Source organism: Mustela nivalis (assembly GCF_964662115.1).
Source record: "Mustela nivalis genome assembly, chromosome: 3".
Classification (NCBI taxonomy): Eukaryota; Metazoa; Chordata; class Mammalia; order Carnivora; family Mustelidae; genus Mustela; species Mustela nivalis.
In genome coordinates, this window is record NC_139022.1 from 12,586,952 (window position 1) to 12,596,756 (window position 9,805).

The window sequence follows — 9,805 nt, forward strand, 5'->3', positions numbered from 1 at the left end:
CCCAATCCAATATTTTTTTTTAAGATTTAATTTATTTATTGGACAGACAGAAATCACAAGTAGGCAGAGAGGTAGGCAGAGAGAGAGGAGGAAGCAGGATCCCCGTTGAGCAGAGAGCCCGATGTGGCCTCGATTCCAGGACCCTGTGATCATGACCTGAGCCGAAGGCAGAGGCTTTAACCCACTGAGCCACCCAGGTGCCCCCTCCGAATCCAATATTGTTTCATTTTTCCTTCCCTACCCCCACACCCCCCACTTTGCCTCTCAAATTCCTCATATCAGGGAGATTGTATGATAATTGTCTTTCTCTGATTATTTCACTCAGCATACCCTCTAGTTCCATCCACGTCATTGCACATGGCAAGATTTCATTTCTTTTGATGGCTGCATAGTATATTATATATATATATATATATATATATATATATATATATATATATATTAAGATTTTATTTATTTATTTGACAGAGATCACAAGTAGGAAGAGAGGCAGGCAGAGAGAGAGGAGGAAACAGGCTCCCTGCTGAGGAGAGACCTGATGTGGGGCTCGATCCAAGGTCCCTGGAATCATGACCTGAGCCGAAGGCAGAGGCCTTAACTCACTGAGCTACCCAGGTGCCATATATTATTATATATTTAAAGTTGCTAAAGCTTAATAGTTCTTAGCACAAGAAAAAAATGTGTATGTTTGGTGATGGATGTTAACTAGTCTTAGGGTGATCATTTCACAACAGATAAAAATATGGAATTTTTATGTTGTATGCCTGAAACTAACATGTGTCCATTATATGTCAGTTTCTTTAAAAAGTAATTGATATTTTATTTTTTTTAAATTATTTATTTGTTAGACAGAGATCACAATTAGGCAGAGAGGCAGGCAGAGAGAGAGACAGGGAAGCAGGCTCCCTGCTGAGCAGAAAGCCCAATGTGGGCTTGAACCCATAACCACTGAACCAGCCAGGCACCCCAAAAGTAATTTATATTTTAAAGAGAAAGACTATGGCACCTGGGTGGCTCAGTCAGTTAAGCGTCTGCCTTCGGTTGAGATCTTGATTTCAGGGTCTTGGAATGAACCCTGGCATCAGGCTCCCAGCTCAGCAGAGAGCCGGCTTCTCCCTCTGCCCCTCCTCCCACTTGTTCTCTCTGTCTCTCTCTCTCAAATAAATAAAATCTTAAAAAAAAAAAATAAAGAGACCAAAACAAAGTCTGGAAGGATGCGAATCGCTGTGTTAAAATTAAGAAGAAAAAGCTGTTTCTATTTTGAGAAGAGCCTCTTTGAAATGTATAATTAAAAGAAATAAAATGCCTGTAGAGTTAGGCAACAGGAGAGAATGGTCTTGGTGAGGGGCCCCCTTTCCCATAATCTTAGGAAGTGAGCAGACCCCCTGATGTCCTGTGTGTGTTCCCCTGCAGTAATACAGCCTCTTATTCTTTCTCTGATCTTATTTTTCTATGTAAAATGTGGTATCAGTGCAATCATTTTTTCTTTCTGGTTTGATTTTCAGGAAGATTTCGACGTCGATCACTTTGTGTCTGACTGTAGGAAGCGTGTCCAGCTGGAGGAACTAAGAGGAGATTTGGAACTCTACTATAAACTTCTTAAAATAGCCATGGTCGAGATCATCAACAAGGATTATGCAGATTTTGTCAACCTTTCCACAAACTTGGTAAACCTGAAATTCACAAGTCCTACACACACACACACACACACACACACACACACACACACACACACACACACTTTGTCTCTCCTTCATATTTATTAAAAGGGCAGAGTTTTTAGAAACCTTTCAGTTGATTACCCCACCAACCCCACCAGAAACTTGAAGAAATTACCAATTTCATTAATAAAAGAACTAAACTTTTTGGAATACATTTTTTTGTTTTAGTTTTTATTCATTTAAGGTTGCTCTAGTTTGATTATGTTTCAAATTCATTAGTCAACAGTGAAAAGTAAAGGATAATAATACCCAAGAGGTTGTTTTATTAGTTGCTAAGTGATTACCCTGAAGTCTTCCTTGATTTAGACTAATTTGTAGGAGCAAATGTCCACCACTCTTACAATGTTTAATTTACTCCCAGGTATATCTGTTAGCCAGAGCTAGGTTGAGGGAACATTGGCCAATATTGATATTTAAAAAGTTTGGTTTTATAAAAATATAAGAATGATTTGCAGTGAGCTTATCAATTGTTTGTAAAAGCCGTTTAGAAATGTTGAATTTTGTTACTTGGCAGAAAAGTCTCCTTGTTGATGCTTCATTTTGTTTTAAATCTGTTTGTCCAGAGAAGCACAGAAAGTTGCAGCTCCATGGGAATTTCAAGAAGCATTAAAATTAATGATGCACATTTGCTTTTGGGAAATATACCACTAAGATAAATATCCCAATAGGATTAAAAACCTAGAAAATTTTACTTTTGTTTAATTTCTATTTTTCTCAAGGCTTATAATAATGTTTAAGAGAGACGTAGCCCGTCAGACTTTCACATCAGCTGGCTGAGTATCATCAATTACAGACAGAGAACTGTTCACCTTCTGTGAAAATTTTTCACATTCATTTAAAATGTCATCTAAAGGCAAATTGTTCTTAAGGAAACTTTCGTTTCTCCTGACTTCCCTTATTTTTATAGTTTCATGTATTTCAACAGATTTTTTTCATATTCTATGAACAACATTAATGGCCAAATAACACTTCTGTTGTTTAGCTAGTTATGTAGCAAAATACGGTTGTGCCAAAAAAATAACTTAAATCTGGTACTGCTTTGATTGTTAAATAGATACGTCACTATTACTCCTTATCGTGATGTGTTTGTGCCAACCTGGTTTTGCCTTTAGGTTGGCATGGACAAAGCCCTCAATCAACTTTCTGTGCCTTTGGGACAGTTACGAGAAGTTCTGGTAAGTCTCCAATTAATGAAAACAGTCTGATGTGACGCCTGTTGTCCTCATCGGCTTTTCTCTAAGAATTCTTTTCATCTGTTAGTTTGGTGGTACTGGTGGTTGTATTTTAATGGTTCATGATTATAATATTCACCTTCAGAAGAGTTGTAAATGATTTTGTTTTTGCATATGCTAAAAACCTAAAAAAACATGTTCGATTTGAAGAATACATATTCTCAGAGTAGACAACCTTAAAATGTCAGGGGAGAGGAAGCATATTTCCAAATTCAACTTATTAATGCCACTTTGGTCATATGTAAGTGGTTTCTAACTTACGAATGACTTGTATTTTAACAGTTTGTAATCTTGTAAATATCCCCCCCCCCCACCCCACGTAATCTACGTGTGGTTAGGTTCCTGGGCTGATCTACAAAAACTGTGTAATCCCTAATGGAACTGAAGGATAATATAAATAAAATGTAATACTTAATAAATGTTACATTTGCATGTTCTCTCAGAAAAATCTCTGTTGTGAAAACGGGACTCCCCACCTCTAAGCCATTGGGAATAGGAACTCCACCTGGGTGAACAGTGGAGGGGCAGTTGTGGCATCACTTCTTACAGAAAACTGTGCTGCCCTGTCTCCCCTCCCGCCCCCCCCCCCCGTCTGTGTCTGGTGCCCTGACTTACGGCCTCTGTCCATTCTGATGCCCTGTCGTAAACTTGTCATAAACGACACCATCCTTCCTTGTGTGTCTCCTCTAGCTTGAGTGGCCTCTTACGTCCCTCCCCTAAGACAGTGCCTGCATCCTAGAGAGAATATAAGGAGAACATAATTTAAGGGAAGACACAGTACATGATTAGAACCAAGAAAAATGCAGAGTGATGGAAATTTCAGTGCTGAGAAGCCTAGGGGAGGGGCAGGCAGGAAAGAGTTTGTGAAACAGGTAAAAATCTTGAGTTGTGCCTTGAGGTTGCCAATACTTTCCATGGTTTATGTCTCATTTGAATTTTACAAAATCTTGTTAAAGATACTTTTCCTTGGAATGGAAGGGATTTTCATGGTCCGCTGTTGGATTCCACACCAGCCGCTGTGGGGCTCTCCCACTGCCTCCTTGGTGTGCCTCTTCCTCCCGGGGCCTCATAGTGGTGTTGGTTCCCAAGCCTAACCTTCCTTTGGCCTCCCACTCTTCTCTCGAACCCCCTCCCTGGAGGCAGATTTGCTCTACTCACACAGGCTCCTGTCCCACCTCACCCCCTGCCATCAACGTATCCCCTCCCTTTTCCATGGCCTGTTTTTATGGCCACTTTGGTCCTGCTCAGCCACAGGCCTGACCTGCCTTTCTGGTCCCAACTCTGAAGCTGTTCTGTGAGATTCTCAGACCACTGAGGGATACGACTATATCTGTCTTCATTGCATCCCTGTAGGCTGCCACAATACTGACGTCCAGGAGGTGTTTCATAATGTTGATGGAGTGAATTAATTCACCTTCCTGTGGAATTTTTGTGATATGCCTACTTCATTCTAGTTGTTTCTGTTAACCTTTGTTTTGGCCCTAATTCCTAATTATCTCTTTATTCATTAGCTTCTGGACATGTTTCTCTACCTCTGTGCTCTGCCTTTTTCTGGTCTTCTGTTCTTCATTCTTGATTCCTGGTATTTCCATACCCACATTTCATCATCATGCATCAGTGCTTTGACATTCTTTCGTTCTCCAAAATATGCAGAATCTAAAGAATTCATCTTAGTGAAGTTGGCCCTCCATTCCTATTTCTGCTTCTCTCCAGAAGGAAGCCTGCAGTGCACATGGCTGTGTGCCTGTCTGACCCTGCCCCTGAGTGTGTGTGCACTTACATCTGCTCCCCATCCCCTCCCCACCTCGGCAGCTGTGTACACATGGCTTTCAGAGTCCAATTCGAGCCCCGTCGCATTTCCAGACTCTCCTGTACTTTGCTTCATATTATCTGTTCTCCATTCTAAGCCCCCTCATCCCCATAACTTTCACTGTATATGTCATTCTTCTTCTGGCCATGCGACCCTGCCTTCGTGTCATTATGCCCCCAGGTCATGAGTCCCCTCAACAGTAACTGTGTCTGGTATATCATGTTTTTTTTTTTTTTTTTTTTTGGTCAATATCTGCATAGTACTGGTGCACAGGTATTAATTTCTGTGGAATTGAATGAGATGTAGGAAATTGATAATGTGACAAAACAATGTCTGTAATACATTTTCTTTATTATTCTTTTAAAGAGTCTCAGGTCATCAGTCAGTGAAGGAATTCGGGCAGTAGATGAACGAATGTGTAAACAAGAGGACATAAGGAAGAAAAAGGTACCCTCCAGTAGATTTCTTTTTTTTTTTAAAGATTTTATTTATTTATTTGACAGAGAGAAATCACAAGTAGATGGAGAGGCAGGCAGAGAGAGAGAGAGAGGGAAACAGGCTCTCCGCTGAGCAGAGAGCCCGATGTGGGACTCGATCCCAGGACCCTGAGACCATGACCTGAGCCGAAGGCAGCGGCTTAACCCACTGAGCCACCCAGGCGCCCCCTCCAGTAGATTTCTTATGCTGCATGCCAGTTGAAGCCCTCTCCTCTTGTCTCCGCGAACTTGTCAGCACTATTCAGCTATTTTCTTTTTTTTTTTTAATTTAGCTTTTTTTCAAAGCTCTCACGCATGTGCATTTTATGCATTATGTCACGTTATCTACCTGAAATAAGAAGACAGAATTTCAGAGGTACCCACACGATCTCAAGATCACCCACTTTTTCCAGAACAAGAAACAGTGATAACTGTTGTCGGTGCAGCGCTTGACAGTTAACGACTGTATAAATTGTCAGCGGCCCTGTAAAGAAAATAGGCCTATATTAGGGACTAGGGGAGAAGTGGGCTTTCCAAAGCAAACTCAGGATTCTGCCGTAGGTTTGCTGTTATTTTCTGATCCTGTGTTCTTTATGTTCTGGTGTTCACTTTAATTTTTTCAATTCCCAGTAGTTAGCATGTGGTGTTGGCTTAGTTTCAGGTGTGTGAGACAGGCAACGGCTCTGTACATCTGAGGGCTCACCCCAGGAGTGTGCCCCTTAGTGCTATCTCCAGTTCCAAGTGTCCCCGATATCATTCATGATCATAACGATGTAGGGGCACAGCGGGCATTGGGAGTCTGGGCTTCTGACTCTCGCCTGCTGCTCTGTACAATGTTTTCTATGTGTGTTATTAGCATATTTGTTAAAATCTCAGTGGGGAGAAGCCTGTTTGAGGGACAGGCTTCTGTTTAATTCGCCTCTGGATCTCCTCACAGCTTTTGTCCAAAGAATGCTTGTCGTGCGCTTCCAGACAAAACAGTAAGCTTTGTGAGAGCAGGGTGTATTTCTTGCTTTATTTTCTCGTGCTCCCCCCACCCCCCGTCGGAATGAATATCGAGCTCCCAGGGGTGTTCATTATTATTATTATTTATTGAATGGATGACTTTGTATTTTTTTGTTCTTTAAGGATGAGAGTTTTCATAATGTCCCTCAAACTCTTTGATAATATTTGTAGTGTAAAAGGTCTTTAATGATTTGGTGCTTGGGCATATAGGTATATGCACATGTAAACTGAGAGGGCCAGTACAATCGGAAGCCAAAGTTAAAACATGAATAAAGGGCCATAAGAAAACAAATGGAGGGGCGCCTGGTGGCTCAGTTGGTTAAACGTCCGACTCTTGATTTTGGCTCAGGTCATGATCTCAGAATCATGAGATTGAGCCCCGCATTGAGCTCTGTGCTCAGCAGGATGTCTGCTCGAGATTCTCTCTCTCCCTCTGCCCCTCCCCTGCACGCGCACATGCAGTCTCTCTCTCTCTCAAATAAACAAATCTTTTTTAAAAAAATAGGAAAGAAATGCCCATAGAAAGATTCAGGATGGGAAAAAAAAGAAATAAGAGTATAGAATATGAGAAAGCAAAGTCTAGGGTTTTTTTTTTTTTTTCCTCTATAAACTTGCAATAGAATATGGAAGTATGCTTATTCTAGAACTAAGATTTGCATTCTTGAGAATTCTGTGTTTCATAGAAATATTCAAAATATAGCATGCCCTATATATTTGAAGTTAACTTTTGGTCTTATATTTTCCTGCATTTAGCATGGGAAATAAAGATGATTAAGAGTAAAGATGGTGACGTTTTTTGTTTGCTTAATTTTTATTTTTATAGATGTGTGTGTTGAGGCTTATACAAGTTATTTGATCAGTGGAAAAGATTGAAAAAATCTTAAATTCACAAAGTTCGAAAGAAACCTCTGCACTAGAAGCAAGCAGGTAAGCATTTTTTTTTAACTAAGTAGCACATAAATTAATACTTCACATCCAATCTAATTAGGCGGGGACGGCTTAGTTAGAATTCATTTCTGAACAAGAAGAAAATCCTGGTTTGTGGCTAGAATGTAGCTCCAGGAGAGTGGAGAGCATGAAATGGTGAAATCTATAACACGTTCCTATTAACGCGTTGGTTATAGACCACAGTTCCAACACGTCATTATGCTTGCAGTGTAAAAGTATATTTGGAATCACCTTCCCTGAGGACTAGCAAAGTCCTGTTGATCTTTAAGGCATACCTACCATTCATCTTGGTTTTTCTCCATCTCATTTTTTTCCCTAGACATGCCCAGAGTATTACCATTGATGTATTTTGCACCAGCATTATATTATTATGAAACAGTATAGGACATATCCAGTTGAAATTTACAAACAGGAAAGGAAAAACTTATGAAATAGGAAAAAGATGATGGCTCTCTTTGTTATACTGTGATTGTCTTGTTCCCTTCCTGGTGTGAATTTTCAATCAGCCAGGGTAGATGAGTGACTCAGAAAATGAGTAGTTAGGTCCTGTCAGCACTGTGAGACGCACAGTGGTGCAGTGGGAGTAGCCGGGGCTGGTCCCACACATACCAGCTGGGCTGCCTGCGTCAAGGTCGCCTGGTGCCCTGAGTGCTCTGTTGTGTGACGCTAACAGTCCCTCCCCTTGCAGGCGGAGTTAGGTTTCTAAATTTTAGGAATTAAGGTTTTAGATTTGGAAGGAACTTGAGAGACCATATGCTCCACTTGTCTCATGATGGAGATTAAGAACGGACACATCCCAAAGGAAGCGATTCTCTGGTCCTAGGTCTCTGTCCCCTTTCACATCAAGGCATTCAACTAAGTGGTCAACCTTCACTGTGCTTGTGTCTCTAGCCCGTTGCACTCGTGCTTCTACCCCGTTCGTCCACACTTAGCAGACAGTCTGCACACGGCCCTTCTGCAGCCCGTGTGTCTCCAGCGGCTCTGCTTCACTGCGGCCCTTGGCAGTGCCTGCAGCCCCTCCAGCCATGTCCACGTTCGGCCCCTGGGGAGCTGGCCCTCCAGTGTTCTTCCCGTCTTTGCTGTTGCTGCTGTGCTCATCGGATAGAAACACCTCAGTGAGCTCTGTGTCTACAATCCTGTCCCTTTGCAACACTGTCCTTGATAAACAGACATTGTGCGCTTTCTTGCTCAGAATTACCTTGGAGGACTTTTTTCTCCAGAAGAGCAGCTCTGAGCTCTAGAGTCAGGAAAGCCAGAGCAGCGTCAGCGCACAGTAAATCCATCATTCTCTGCCAAGCCCAGAAATGCCGAGAAAAGGATAAATAGGAAATGCGCATGGGATCAGTCAGTAGAGGTTGGAATTAGTCTTCGGCACTGTTCGTGCCAAGCGCTTGCCTTCCCTCCACACCAGTTCTGATGCTCTGGGACGGGGCACACCATGGCAGGTCTCCAGAGATTTTGGGTTTTCTTACAGTGTGTTTCCTCACTACCTGACTGAGGATGTGGGATGACTCATAGAGCCCAGCAGGGGCTTTGGGGCCTTTGTTGTGTGTTTTTTTTTTCTTTCACTGTTCGACTTCCTTTTGAATGGGGTTGACGCTTTCTAATGTGGGGGGCAAGAGGGAAGTGTATCCAGTCCACTTGATGGCAGATGCACTGTGAGTGATTTCTCACCAGCTCCCGGAGCACCGAGCTTGCTCTTTCTGCCGTTGGGTAAATTTAAACTTGGAGTCCGCTGCTCTGAGCGATTTCCCAGGTTGCTGCTAGGCGGTCAGTTTTAGCTGATTGAGGAGACAGCAGTAGTTGGTACTGGGGAGGTACTTGGGAGGGAGAATGAGGCAGGCAGAGAAGAAGAGGGGGCTTCGGGTATGAACGGTAGGACAGGGCAAGAGAGAGGAGGGGGTTAGAGAATGGGAGAAGAAGGGAGAAGAAGGGCACGAATGGGAGAGCCCGAGGAACGTGGAGGAATCATGCAGTTGTACCCACACTGACCTAAAATAGCTCCATCCCCTTGCCTGGGCCCTGTGGCCCGGGCCAGGCTGCGTCAGTGGCTTCTACGACCTCCCCGCTCCTCACCCCTTGCACTGGGGCCTGCTGCACAGACAGTTTGTCATGAAAATTTATGGCGTTCAGGTGCAGGTGCCTGAGCGCTGTAAGGCATGTGGGGCGGTGGGGGTGGCAGGTTTTTAACTTTGGGAATTACATTTCTCTAATTGTCTCTACTAACCCTCTCTGGACTAGACAGATTTTGGAGAGAATTGCCACAGAATTTAACCAGTTACACTTTCATGCTGTTCAGAGCAAAGGCATGCCTCTTCTGGACAAAGTAAGACCAGAAAGTGTTGGTTTCGATTTTCAATTTGCTGTTTGCGAATTTCCTGGATGATTTTGGTTTGACCTAGCATTGCCCCTGATAATTGCTACTCTACAGGGTTTTGAAGCTAGCTTTGAATTTTTTTTTTTTTCAGTGTCTCCTGCTTGGGACCCTGCTTCCATTATGTCACACTAGATAGATTTTGTGTAAAGACACAAGCGTAGTCTCCAAACTATGCAAGTAAAATTAATTCTGAATTTCATGTAACTTGACACATCATATGATGTAGTCAGAGTTCA

At 42.5% G+C, this 9,805-nt stretch overlaps 1 protein-coding gene across 1 annotated transcript in view; it reads left to right on the top strand.

Moving 5' to 3' along the window:
• The window catches only part of LOC309860875 (conserved oligomeric Golgi complex subunit 2-like), a gene marked incomplete at its 3' end in the record, with an annotated part of 101,657 nt that extends 94,557 nt beyond the window's left edge, over positions 1-7,100 (top strand). Inside the window, exons 2-5 of the mRNA XM_082723316.1 lie at positions 1,506-1,667; positions 2,834-2,896; positions 5,130-5,210; positions 7,068-7,100. Of these exons, the coding sequence (XP_082579442.1) occupies positions 1,611-1,667; positions 2,834-2,896; positions 5,130-5,210; positions 7,068-7,100 (234 nt within the window). The 5' untranslated portion in view covers positions 1,506-1,610. The remainder of the gene's footprint in view (positions 1-1,505; positions 1,668-2,833; positions 2,897-5,129; positions 5,211-7,067) is intronic.
• Between the last annotated feature and the right edge of the window lie 2,705 nt (positions 7,101-9,805).